This window comes from Cydia amplana, chromosome 5, assembly GCF_948474715.1.
Source record: "Cydia amplana chromosome 5, ilCydAmpl1.1, whole genome shotgun sequence".
Classification (NCBI taxonomy): Eukaryota; Metazoa; Arthropoda; class Insecta; order Lepidoptera; family Tortricidae; genus Cydia; species Cydia amplana.
In genome coordinates this window covers 6,982,238-6,996,707 of record NC_086073.1, presented here as the reverse complement: position 1 = coordinate 6,996,707, position 14,470 = coordinate 6,982,238, and the positions used below count along the sequence as shown (strand labels likewise).

The window sequence follows — 14,470 nt, the reverse complement described above, 5'->3', positions numbered from 1 at the left end:
CTTAAAGTTCAAGATTAAATATAACTCATAGTGTTGTGTAATTTATTCTATTAGCCGCTACCACAAACTACTAAGAAGATACTCTCAAACTCTCGAATACGCAAGAGTGATAGAGAGGCAGATAACTATATTGCTGCAAAGCCCCCTCCAGACTATGTGCGTGAATCGCGGGCGAAGCCGCGAACGCGAGTGTGGAGTCGATTTCGCTGTCCGTGAAAATCGACTCCACACTTGCGTTCGCGGCATCGCGCCGCGATTCGCGCACGAGTGTGGAGGGGGCTCAATACAAGTACATAACAAAGACAAACTACAAACACACACTGACACATTCTGAACAAGCCCTCGTTGAGCGTGTTCGCATTTTTTTACTGACTAGATTTGCTTGACCAGCTATACTTGGTCAACCAGATCTTGACAGTAGAAAAAGGCGGCAAATTTGAAAAATGTAGGCGCGAAGGAATCGCGTCCCATAGAAAATTTGAATTTCGCGCCTTTTTTTACTGACAAGATTTGGTTGACCAGCTATGTAATAGCAATGCAGATACGCTTGAATACGCCTTTAAACTTGTTTTTTATATGCCTTAAATAGTTTCGTATCCTTGTGTATAAAAAAAATGTAAATGTCAGAGTTGTCATTATTTTCTTTTGTGCGTGAAGTCTGAATTAAATTTTCCCTGCATTTTCTTGTTATTTATTTGTAATTATGTGAGAAAAGTAGTAACTTAGATTAGCTTTAGTTGTGTATTATTATATGGATATGTGATAATAGTTAAGCGTAGTCATGTTTGGGTATAGCAAAGAAGCTGTTAGAGTGAAAGTGAAGGTTTGTATCTTAACGTAATTGATGTGCTCCAAGAATGTTTAATCCTATTACGATAATAGTATCTTAATTAATAAATAATAAACATCGCTGAGATGTACGGGAACAACAGCACATCATCATGCCAATTCAAGATATAACAGTTTATAAAACCTTCACATATGCCATTAAATATATACATCATGTTTTTAGGAATATCGTCGAATAGATTATACAAAATATCTTTATTTTGTCAATACTTTGTCAAGCAAATTTGACTACTGAGGTTTTAATATTGTTTCACCATTTTTTAATGCTTCATACATTGTATTTTCTTAGTATACTTCCACTAATTATATATTCAGTCTTAACAATTCGCTAACAATTTAAATTGGCGTGGTTATCAGAGCAGAACGACAATTACCCACCTTGAATTTTAACACATACCTACTATGTGTTATTCAGGTACTCTTTTTTTATTTTATGCATCAAAAATGTAAATGATAAAACATTTCTTTCCTTGACAATGTGTATGATTGAATTCAATCAGATTTGTAATTAAAAGAATTATACTGTAGATGTATAATTTATTGTGTATTCATTTATTCCTATGGTTTAAATTTTGCCAGTCAAAACAACATTGAGGTTTTAAATTTGGTATTGAATTTTGATTCAATTTGCTGATCCAATATTAAGTTTGTGTGAGGTGAAGGTGTTAAATATCTTCACTTTTAACTACATTACTGAAACAAATGAATTATATGTTCATATTGTTCATTATGCAGTGTAAATTTTTTTTTAACATTAATAATTCATTGTAAAAAGTTAAAATTAATCCCACTAAACGAACATAAAGATTGTGGCTACATATTTTACGAAACATAGGGCTTAAAATATTATACTCATTTACTGCTACTGTAACTAATTAACTTCCTTAGAAATAGTTAATTCTCTCAAAATCTGAATGAAATCACCAATTCTTTTTCAGAAGTGTGAAGGCAAGCTACAGCCGGAACTGAGGAAGTTTTCCGTTGACCCGCAGATAACCTCGCTGGAGGTTTTACAAAGCATTTTAGTGAAAGCATTTGATATTAAGTCTGACTTCACTCTGTCATACCGGACTGCTGATGACTATGGTCAGGAGATCTTCTTGCCACTGCTCTCTGACTGGGATTTGGATGCTGCTTTTCTCAAGTAAGACATGTTTTTTAGGGTTCCGTACCTCAAAAGGAAAAAACGGAACCCTTATAGGATCACTTGTGTGTCTGTCTGTCCGTCTGTCACAGCCTATTTTCTCCGAAATTACTAGACCAATTAAGATGAAATTTGGTACACATATGTAAGTTTGTGACCCAAAGACGGCCCTGTAACGTAAATAAATGAATTTTAAATATGGAGGCCATTTTTGGGGGAAATGGGGGTAAATGAGGAAATTAAAAAATAAAGTTTTTCAAACTATATTGTGTTACATATCAAATGAAAGACTTCATTGTAAGAATCTCAAATGTATATAATTTTAGTATAAATAGTTTAGCAGGTATTCAAGAAAATAGGCAACTGGGTTTAAAATTTTGAAAAAATACACAAAATAGTTCTTTACTAATAATAAAAATAGTTCTTTACATAAGCGCTGGTGGCCTAGCGGTAAGAGTGTGCGACTTGCAATCCGGAGGTCGCGGGTTCAAACCCCGGCTCGTACCAATGAGTTTTTCGGAACTTATGTACGAAATATCATTTGATATTTACCAGTCGCTTTTCGGTGAAGGAAAACATCGTGAGGAAACCGGACTAATCCCAATGAGGCCTTGTTTACCCTCTGGGTTAAGTTAAGTTTAAGTTAATCTCTGTAGGGCGCATAACATAGCACAAACTCAGCGCTCGGAGCCATGCGTCCAGCTCCGTGTAGACATGAAGCCGTTTGCGGAGGCCTCCGAGGACTGGGAGCCGCCGGGGCTGAGCCCGGCGCCGCGCGAGCCGCCGCCCACCGTGGCGCCCGCGCCGCACCAGCCCGAGAAGCAGGAGGTGCCCACCGGCTTTCAGGGGCTCTTTATGAATCAGGTAACTTTTCTGTGAACATCAGTTGCTAGATTTGTTTCAGTGATTCTGTTTCGTACATACATGGGTGAATTAACTTTTTCTTGTCACTCGTTGCCATGGCTACGTTCTCCTGGGTCACTCTTCAGAACCTGATTTTTAGGCATTTAAATTCACCAAACACGCTTTTTAGGGTTCCGTACCCAAAGGGTAAAACGGGACCCTATTACTAAGACTCCGCTGTCCGTCCGTCCGTCCGTCCGTCCGTCCGTCTGTCACCAGACTGTATCTCACGAACCGTGATAGCTAGACAGTTGAAATTTTCACAGATGATGTATTTCTGTTGCCGCTATAACTACAAATACTAAAAACAGAATAAAATAAAGATTTAAGTGGGGCTCCCATACAACAAACGTGATTTTTGACCGAAGTTAAGCAACGTCGCGCGTCGGGCGGGGTCAGTACTTGGATGGGTGACCGTTTTTTTGCTTGTTTTGCTCTATTTTTTGTTGATGGTGCGGAACCCTCCGTGCGCGAGTCCGACTCGCACTTGGCCGGTTTTTTGTAATACTTACGAACCCTTTCCATTGAGGGTCGTCCACCAAGTGTGTCAGAAGAAGGAGGTGTACAATCTCTTCTAACAAACTATGCTACTATTGTCTCTTGGCTGACCGGACAGAATAACAACAAGAAATAGTTAATCCACCCACATGTATCATATATAAAATAAATAGAGTATGAAGTTGCCTTAGATTCAACAATAAATTCTCATTTTGTATGCATTAATATAATCGTCATGCAGCATATCACATTTTCCACTTAATCCCATACACCAGCGAGATTCTCAAATCATCTGTGACTAACTCCCCGAGTCCAATGCTTGGCCAGGTCGAGAAGACGTTCAACATGGTGTCGCGCGCGCTCAACCTGTACGAGGACCCGAACACGGCGCCGCGCGCGCCGCTCTCCGACAGCGAGTTCCGGACCTTCCTCGACGCAGTCGGGCAGATCACCAACACTACCAAGCTGAGAGAAGTCATTTATTGCGGCGGGATAGACCCTAGTTTAAGGTATTGAAGGGAAATAAGTGGTATTTAGAACTCTTATATAACACAACTGCCCAAAAAAGGAGTGTTAGAGGTTATAGTTTTCAAAACTACGCAAGAAGCCAGTTTGTACGCTCAAATATGTTATTTTCAAGACGCAGAATAATTAAAGCCACGTGAGACTGCAGAGGGGACATTTTTATTATTAATATTATTGATTACCTATAACTAACTATTACGGCTCAGCGACCCAAAGAGGATCTTGGCCTCCGAAACGAGAGCACACCATTTTTCCCGTTCCTGCGCCGTTTCCTGCCAATTATCGGCTTGAAGCTGACGCAGATCCGCTTCCACACTGTCTCCCCAGCGATTAGCAGTGTGTATTGATTACCTATAAACAAATTATTTTAATTTGCTTACTTCGCCGTTGTACTAGACAGTGCTCAAGAGATCTAAACTTTTCGTGATATTTCGTTGTTAGTATGCGAAAAATTTAAGTTTATTAGTGTTTGAGACTTTAAAAGTTTAAGTTCTTTTAACGTTATCTCTTAATCCGTGACATTGAATGCCATCACTGTTTCAACTTTAAAATCTAACTTCGCAAAATACAGAAGACATTATATCATACTTTACACAAAATACCCACAGTTTACCGATATAAACACACAATACATATTTATTATTTATGTGTATGTATTGTTGTGTATGCAATGAACAACATTAAACTAATTTAAAGTAGGTATTTTCAGCATGACCTGTAAGTGTAACGGAAGTTCATTGATATGTACAACAATCAACCAACTGGAACCAAAACAAAGATAGTCCTTGATAATACCCAATATCTGGGTGACCGAGCTTCGCTCGGAAAACATAAAAAAACTCGAAAATGCGCGTTTTCCCAGAGATAAGACCTAGCTAGATCGATTTTTCGCCCCCAAAAACCCCCATATAGCAAATTTCATCGAAATCGTTAGAGCCGTTTCCGAGATCCCCGAAATATATATATATATATATAAATAAACAAGAATTGCTCGTTTAAAGGTATTAGATAGATAGATAGATTAGATTAATTGTGTGTATTTTTACAGGAAAGTAGTTTGGAAACACATACTGAACGTGTATCCGGACGGGATGACGGGCAAGGAACGAATGGACTACATAAAGAGGAAAGCTAACGAATACTACACTCTAAGAGCGCGGTGGAAAGACTGCATACAGAAAGGAATAGTATGTACATACTTACTACAATACAATACAAATATTCTTTATTGCTCAATATGACAAAGAACATGATATACAAATTAAGCATAACTTAAACTATGGTAGACAACAGGCGGTCTTATCGCTAAAGAGCGATCTCTTCCAGACAACCTTAGGGTAGTGGAGACACCTTAGGGTGATGCAGTTAGTGATGGAACTTGAGAAATGAAAATACCTAATAATACACATATATAAATAGCAAAAAAACTACACCGAATATTGAAGGCCAAATCTTAAATACCACTGTTTTGGCAACCTTGTTTTTTAGGTCAATGGCAGATGCGGGTGTAATCAGTTTGGTTTGTTCAGTCTTGGTTTAAATTATAGGTATATTTTGCTAACTATCCATTTGTATATTATATCAATGTAAATGCTACTATGTACTCGTAAATGTATCCATCAATTAATTCAGTAACATCATAGAGAAAAAAATACATAGAGTGCTCACTCCATACATCAGTTTTAGTACCAAAAAGACTATTAGCATCTAGCATCGAGTAGCGGAACTATCAGTACTGCTACTTGACAATAGATGTCGCCACCGACCGGAAAATTTTATGCTGTTGAGATAAGACTTTCCGGTCGGTGCTACATCTATTGTCAAGTAGCAGTACTGATAGTTCCGCTACTCGATGCTAGATGTAGGCACTGAAATTAATAGTCTGAACTGATGTATGGAGTGAGCACTCTATGTATTTTTTTCTCTATGGTAACATGGAAGTTCAGTCAGACAGAATGAAGTGTGACATCCCTCAATGATACACCAGGCCTAATAATATTACGTATACATGAAACGGTACATTGCAGGTGAACGCCGACTTGGCGTACGTGACGAGTATGGTCCGCAAAGACGTGTTGCGCACAGACAGACATCACAACTTCTACGCCGGCAGCGACGATAATCAAAACATAGCTTCACTCTTCAATATTTTAACCACGTAAGAATTTGGACTTTTCATTTTATCATGTATCGCGTTCCTGATAGATATATGTGCCATTCTCAACCAAAAGGATAGGCACTTTATTGACAACCAACATTCCACAAGTGCTATTTCCATATAAGTACACCTTATCGACAACCGACAATGTGGTACCTTTTAGTTGAAAATGGGACATATACCTACATGTATTAAAAATAGCCTTATTTCACTGATCAGTTACCCATAAATGCCTGCCTCAAAGATTTTTCTCTGATTTCGGGTATTCGGGGGATTTCGGGTGAATCAAGTTTAAAATTTGGCTACTATACCTATTAGACTAGGCGCGCAGTATCGCGAAGGCTTATTTAGCGCATCAGTCTCCCCCGAGTCCCCTGCGGTTTTGCACTAAGGGCCGGTTGCCACAAACCATCTAGGTAGGTATTATTGGAATTTATTAATACTAGCTCGAATGAAAATATAGACAGTTTATCAGGCACCTGCGTCATAATATATGATAATCAGGAATTATACCGTAAAATTAGTCAATCTTACGTGCGTGTTATCCTGGCAGGTACGCGCTGCAGCACCCCCGGGTATCATACTGCCAGGGCATGTCGGACCTGGCCTCGCCCCTGCTCGTGACCATGGGCGACGAGGCGCACGCCTACATCTGCCTGTGCGCGCTCATGGCGCGCCTCCACTGCAACTTCTTACTCGACGGGGAGACCATGACGCTCAAGTTCGCGCACCTCACCGAGGCGCTGCAGGTACCTGTGTAACAGCTAGCACCACAGGTACGAGTGCCGGTGTCACGGCAACTGCCTGCTGTATGGAGAGACCATGACGCTCAAGTTCGCGCACCTCACCGAGGCGCTGCAGGTACCTGTGTAACAGCTAGCACCACAGGTACGAGTGCCGGTGTCACGGCAACTGCCTGCTGTATGGAGAGACCATGACGCTCAAGTTCGCGCACCTCACCGAGGCGCTGCAGGTACCTGTGTAACAGCTAGCACCACAGGTACGAGTGCCGGTGTCACGGCAACTGCCTGCTGTATGGAGAGACCATGACGCTCAAGTTCGCGCACCTCACCGAGGCGCTGCAGGTACCTGTGTAACAGCTAGCACCACAGGTACGAGTGCCGGTGTCACGGCAACTGCCTGCTGTATGGAGAGACCATGACGCTCAAGTTCGCGCACCTCACCGAGGCGCTGCAGGTACCTGTGTAACAGCTAGCACCACAGGTACGAGTGCCGGTGTCACGGCAACTGCCTGCTGTATGGAGAGACCATGACGCTCAAGTTCGCGCACCTCACCGAGGCGCTGCAGGTACCTGTGTACTACAGCTAGCACCATGGGTATGACCGCCTACATGTGCCGGTGTCACGGCAACTGCCTGCTGTATGGCAAGACCATGACGCTCAAGTTCGCTGCAGGTTAGGAACAGAAAATAGGGATAGGGGGGTTCTATCCCTTATGTCAATTGTCATTTGGGATCTGACTATTTACACAGGAAATAGCGCTGCATGGAAGACGACAATTAAATTATTGTGTATGACGTTGAGCCTGTTTTCTAAGCTTAGTATTTTCCTCCCTAAACCTCTTCATGCACGAAAGAAATTTGTTAATGAAAACTTGTTATTCGTGGACTATCAAATTTGGTTATGGTAAAGTTTCACCTGTCAGGTCTTTTAAAATATATAACGGAAGTTCATTGTTGCTTCTCCTATTTTGCATTGTGTCAGAACTTAGGAAGCGAGTAAACTTTGTTCAGATTGCAAAACCTACTATACCTAAAGGACTTGATTTGGTACCAATTGTGATTTGTCTTTAGGTGTACGACCCCGACTTCTACGCGTACCTCAAGTCCCAGCAGGCCGACGACCTGCTGTTCTGCTACCGCTGGCTTTTGCTGGAGATGAAACGCGAGTTCGCCTTCGACGACGCGCTTCGAATGCTCGAGGTGGGTTACATTCTAGAGATAAAACAAGCTAGGTACCTACTTGATCTAAATATCTAACTTTGGATTTTTCTTTGTGTTCCTGGCGAATTTTGACGTTAAAATTTTATGTAATGCTCTCACATCATTGTTAGCGCAGCATATTTTGAGAGTCGGTTACAAACGTGGGTAAGCTTGCTACGAGGGTAGAAGTTTGAAATAGGTACTAAGCAGGGCTCGGAAACCGTTTTATTTTTCAAACCGGTTACGTTCATTCACCCGGGAACGCAAAGGATTTCGTTTCCGTTTGCGGTTACCGGTTAAAGAACCGTTCTATTGAGATACTGAATTATGTCAAATTCGTTCGCCTTCCGTTTTTGTGGAACGAAATTAACCGGTTAAATTGAAAATATCGAAGCGAGATAGAAAGAATATTCCTATCTCTTTCACGTATGTCAACGAGTTTAACCGAGAGTCTCCGAAATCCAAGGGTAACCGGTATCATATCGTTCCTTGCGAACCATAAGATTCCGTTCCCTCTTCTTACCGGTTAGGAGAAAGAACGTAATTTTTTAATTCGCGTTCCATCAATTAACCTGTTTTTTAATGAACGAAATAATATAACGGTTTTGGAACGACATTAACAGGTTTTTCAATACCGCTTCCGAGCCCTGGTACTAAGGAGTCCCGTTTCGTCGCCAGGTGCTTTGGGCGTCGCTGCCGCAGCGGGCGCCTGCGGGCGAGCTGTCGCTGGCCGAGCGCGAGTTGGACGCGAGCGCGGGGCCCTCGCCGCCGCCGCTCAGCCCGCTCGTGAAGGCGCCGCGCGACAACGCCTACACCAAGCTGTGCGCCATCCGCCGCCAGAGCTCCAGCTTCAGCCTCGCCAACGCCAAGGCGCCCAAGCTGGCCACCCCGCGCCCGCACAACCACAGCCTCGACGAGAGCGCGACGCTACAGGACTCCTCGCTCAAACGCGCCAAGGACTTCCAGAGCCTCGACGACGCCGCTCTACAGACCGTCAAGGCCGAACTCGATGACGAGGCCGATACGAGTGAAGACTCTAAGGAATCGAAGATTATGCTAAATATGACGAGTGTACCCAAAACTCAAAAGCGAGTTCCGACCCGCGCCAGCAACGGCAGCGTCGTCAACGGAACGGCGCATCCGGAAGGAAAGGACACGACGTTGGGAGGACAAATAAGATTGCTGCGAGACAAAATATCCGTGCACAATAACAAGTTCGACGGCTCCAATGACGTAGATCCCAACAGCAGGCCGAACGTGAAGATGATCAAAAACCTAAACGAATTCCTCAATTTCGCGACGAGCGGCAAACTCGATCCGATTAAAAGGGAAAAATTGCAACGAGCACACTCGGTCATAGAGACCACCAAGGAGTACCCCGAAATCGCTTTGAACAAAATGTCTATGGACGAGAGCGACCTCAGTAAACCCAACGTCAAGGAGGCCCTTCTGAACAAAATCAACAGGAGCATCTACAACGACGGCAGTAGCCCCGACGACTCGCAGGAGTACTACCCGATGACCACCTCCATGACGCGGGAGCTGAGGCTCGAGCTGGAGCATTTAGACCGGCAGGTGTTCGGGCCCTCGTACGTCCGGTGCAGCATGATCGACTCGCCCTCCGACTCCACAGAGGAGAAACCGGAGGAACAGAGCAAGCGGGAGGCGAAGGATACGCTAGAGCTTCACGCGGAAGCCTCGAAGCGATCCCCCATGGACACGATAAAGTCGAACGCCCGGAGCGCGGAAGACATATACGTGTGGGAGAACCCGCTCCACGCGCTCCCGGCGCGAGCGGCGTCCTGCCCGCACACGCCCGACGAGCACCCCGAGCTGGAGCTGGACGACACGGCCGACATCTTCGAGGAGGGCGGCCGTAAGTCCGTCACGCCCATCCGCCGCCACCGGCCGCCGCCCCAGCCCGAGCCCAAGGACGAAAGCGTCTCCAAATCACATAAATTCTTCTCGAACATGTCTCAGGAGTTGGAAAATGCGAAGCGAAACTGCGAGTCGCTGTTGCCGAAGCCGACCAATCTGCACAGCGTCGCGTCGACCATAAACAACTTCCAGAAGAAGTATGAGGTTTTAAAACCGCCGCTGCAGAAGAGTTTTGCCGCGGGCGTCAAGAGTATAAGCGGGCTGCCGCCGCCGGGCGTGTTCGGCGGCGGGAACCCCTTCCTCATGTTCCTGTGCCTGACGGTGCTGCTTCAGCACCGCGACTACGTCATGCGCAACCGCATGGACTACAACGAACTCGCGATGCACTTCGACAAGATGGTGCGCAAGCACAACGTGAACCGCGTGCTCAACCAGGCGCGCCACATGTACGCCGTCTATCTCAAACACCAGAACAAAGGTGACGTCACCACGTGAACCTGCCCCACAGACAACCAAACCTCTAGACATAGCATAGTCGCGCTACCCCCTCTGCCACACATACGGTAACGTTACTCCATCTTCGAGTCAATCCCGTACCGTGATTGGTCCGTGTCTTTGAACGGACCAATCACGGCACGGGATTCGCTCACCTCGTCCCCCCGCACCCCCGTATTTTTGGCAGCATCGGTTTCATGAAAGAATTGGCCTAAGCTCAGTCTAGAGGTTGGATTGTCAGTGACCTGCCCCTTGCTCATAGTGCATTTTCGTCATGTGTATTTATCGAATCGTAAAACTAGTAGAGACTATGATATTCTATTACATTCAATAATTGAACCGTGGTGGCTAAGTTGATAGGTATGGACGTGCAATAGAACTTGCATCGGTCACAATTATGTATACAACTGTAAATTTAATTCAATTAAGTAAGTAAATATTATACGTATTAAAAATCTTGACTGTACTAAGAGAAGACATTGAAGCTAGCGAAAATTACGTGAAAGTGAGAAGCTTACGTATATTTTAAAAAATGGAAAAACAGTCAAGGCTACATTGTACCGCGCAGTGTTATATTATTTTTGTTTAGACTGCAGTATTCTAAAATTCTTACTACGTATTATTTATTGAGATTAATTTTCCGCCCTACATTAAACTTTTGAACAATCTTATGATATCGACTTGTCAAACTTCCTTTTGGAATAGAGATTGGGCGTTTTCTAAAATGTTGAAAACCTGATTCTTTCAAATCCGGACGTTGTTGGGCTCATTCTACTCAGAATCGACAGCATTCTCCATACCGCCATTAAAAAAAGATGTCCCAAAATGTCCATTCCATTACGTCACGTTTTAGTATGAAATAATTTTTCACTTGTATGTGCGTGACGTAGTGGAACGTACAATTTTCATAGAAATTTTTGGGACATTTTATTTTATCATCAAAGTTGAATATGCTAGTGATTCTGAGTTGAAAGAACCCAAAAACACCAGGATCTGTGAGAATCAGGTTTTCGATATTTATTTTAGAAAACGCCCAAATACCACACAGGTTTAAAACTATCAAGGTGTTTAAAAATTTCAATCGATAAAGTATTAAATGGTATTTATGTGTATCATTAATAAATATGTTTACTTTAATTAATATATTTCAAATCATTCTGATGGCATTATTTTTAATAAATGAAGAATATTGTACTTACAATTGTGCAAGCAATGAGTTAGTTTACAAAGGACTGATTAACAAGTAATTTAATTAATGTATTTACTATGTTTAGAGTCAGTTTTAAAAAGATCCGTTAGACTTTATGTTGGGTAATAATTCTAATAATGTCAAAAAAAGATTGTATCAAGTCGGCAAGTATGTGGTCTGACGAGTGAGTGAGAGACGGATTTTTTTTAAACCGAAGCCTTTATTCCAAAGAACTTATTTTGACATTGTGATATTTTTGCATCTATCTACTCTTTATTATATTAGTTTTTATATGAAGTACGTAATTTTGTTGCCTATGTTGTGATTGATTTGTTAAGATGTAACAATACCTTAGCACAATAGCTATTATCGTGCGGTATAAGGTCTTATACATTTTGTATCCTTATCCCTTATGCATTTATATTCCAGGAAGTGGTTGATTTTCGTCAATAGATATCTGAACCACATCGAAATGGGTTAACTGGGTGAGGAATTGGCATTTTAAGAAAATTATTAATTTGTTCGGTTCATTATTTGAGCTCTGTTTTGTCCCTGTTTTGGTCAATCATGATTAATAAAATGTGGTCAGAGATTACGATTCATAAATAACTTTCTTTGTAATTTTTTAACTCATTTCCTTCGTATATATGTATTATTATGTATATGTCACCGTAAAATTGTAAACACTCGTCATATTATAATCTCGCTAGTTACATTATAAACTGACGGTAGGGAGATTATAATCTAACCTAACTTAACCTACGTTAGATTATAAACTAACGGGTTCACAATCTTACGGTGTCATATACGAGGGGCGTTCAAAATATTCTCGGTATTGATATCTTACGACCTCTTCTAAAATTTCTTTCGTTACTGGCCGCTAAGGTTTATTCATTGACATTAAAAAAAAGTATAATTCGAACCGAGATAGTCTTTTGTTTTTCTGCAATTGCTGAACAAACATGAACATCCTGTGCGAATTGACAATGTTAACTAAATTAGAACATCGATGCGTGATAAAATTCTTGACAAAACAGGGTAAAAATCAAAAAACCATAAAAGAGGAAATGGATTGTGTTTACCGTGAGTCTGCTCCTTCTTTATCTACCATTCAAAAGTGGTCAAGCGAGTTTAAACGCGGAAGGGAGAGTATTGAAGATGACCCTAGACCTGGCCGGCCTGTAGTAGCTACTTCACAAGAAAATATTGATAAAGTGGAAAAACTTATATTGGAAGATGGTCGAGTGAAGGTAAAATCTATAGCACAAGTAACCAATCTCTCTATTGGTACCGTACATGATATTATACATGACCATCTTAATATGTCAAAAGTAAGTGCAAGATGGGTTCCGCGAATGCTGACTCGGCTTCAAAAAGACATGCGTGTAGCTTGTTGTTCCGATTTTATTGACCTGTGCGGTGAAAATCCTGATGAGGTGCTGCAAAGAATAGTTACTGGAGATGAAACCTGGGTTCATCATTATGACCCAGAGAGTAAACAAGAGTCCATGCAGTGGCACATTAAGGGTTCAGCTCATCCCAAGAAGTTGAAGGTCATCCCTTCAGCTGGCAAGGTCATGGCCACGATATTTTGGGATTGTGAAGGAGTATTACTAATCGATTATAAAGAAAAAGGTGTAAATATCACAGGACAGTACTACGCTAACATTCTACGTCAATTAAAGGATGTAATTAAAGAAAAGAGGCGAGGAAAGTTAACCAAAGGTATTCTGCTTCTGCATGACAACGCCCCCGTCCATACTGCTCATATTGCCAAGGCAGCTATTGTTGAACGTGGGTTTAAAACTGTTACTCACCCACCGTATAGTCCGGACTTAGCCCCCAGCGACTTCTTTTTGCTCCCCAATCTTAAAAAGGATCTGCGTGGAAATAAATTTTCTGACGATGAAGCATTGAAGGCGGCAGTGGAGGAGCATTTTTACACGAAAGATAAAAAATATTTTTACGAGGGATTAAAAAAAATAATTGATCGATCTTTTAAGTGTATGAACATAGGGGGGGAGTATATTGAAAAATAAAAATATCAAACTTTTCGTACTTGTTTGTTTTCATTCTCATACCGAGAATATTTTGAATACCCCTCGTATAACGCTCAAAAATACATAAATAAATAAAAACTAGGCCACATTTAACAATGAATCGTATATTTATATAACAACGTATCAGTTGACCAGGTCAGGTACAAAACTGCGTTCATGAAACAAAGGTAATGTCCATATGTCAACGTGTGAATTCCGTGATCATAAGTGACACAAGCTTTATACTTTTATGGTTTTTCTCTCATAATTAATTCTGTGAAATACCTACTCGATACTGATGTGATGTGAAAGTAAATCTAGTCGACGTGAACTGTCTAGGCTAGGCTTATCGAATTATTCCAAAACTCATTTCGAAAGTAGCCGCCGAAGTATAATAATCTTCTTATTTTCAAGTATTTACATGTTTGTGGCCTACAGCATTACAATGTTATACATTCTATTGTATATTATATTTTTAATCAATATTTAACTGAATTAATTATCGCTGAATGAAAAATAAACTATTAGCTTGAACAGGAACTAACTCAGTTTTTTAATTTTTTTTACGTCATGTCACCGTACCCGTCGAGTTTCAGTACCATTTTGCACACGGTTTAGGTACTAACAATTCTTAACCTTATTACAAAGCAATAAGGTCCACCGATGATCATTGATCAGTTGCTGTTTGTTAGTACGATTTATTTAGGTAATAAGTACCTACTATACTAAAGTACATTAACAATAATAAGTTTAATCTAGCCCTCAAAGTATGAAATAAATGAAATAATGGTGTGTGAAAGCTTTTAGCACCAATGAGCAATTTCCTTCGGAAACTAGGAGTGTATTGAA

General features: G+C 41.5%; 1 protein-coding gene across 2 annotated transcripts; it reads left to right on the top strand.

Annotated features, from left to right (window-relative positions):
• Nucleotides 1–615: 615 nt before the first annotated feature.
• LOC134647897 (uncharacterized) lies at nucleotides 616–10,765 on the top strand. Of its 2 annotated transcripts, XM_063502261.1 has the most exons (10): nucleotides 616–823; nucleotides 1,788–1,993; nucleotides 2,650–2,857; nucleotides 3,722–3,903; nucleotides 4,968–5,106; nucleotides 5,947–6,077; nucleotides 6,631–6,826; nucleotides 7,892–8,020; nucleotides 8,699–10,381; nucleotides 10,635–10,765. In XM_063502261.1, exons 1-10 carry the CDS (start codon nucleotides 782–784, stop codon nucleotides 10,635–10,637), a joined length of 2,919 nt encoding a protein of 972 aa, XP_063358331.1. In that variant the 5' UTR covers nucleotides 616–781; the 3' UTR covers nucleotides 10,638–10,765. The 2 variants fall into 2 exon arrangements, with proteins under 2 accessions (XP_063358331.1, XP_063358330.1); XM_063502260.1 differs by lacking the exon at nucleotides 10,635–10,765 and having other exon boundaries at nucleotides 8,699–10,395.
• Nucleotides 10,766–14,470: the final 3,705 nt, after the last annotated feature.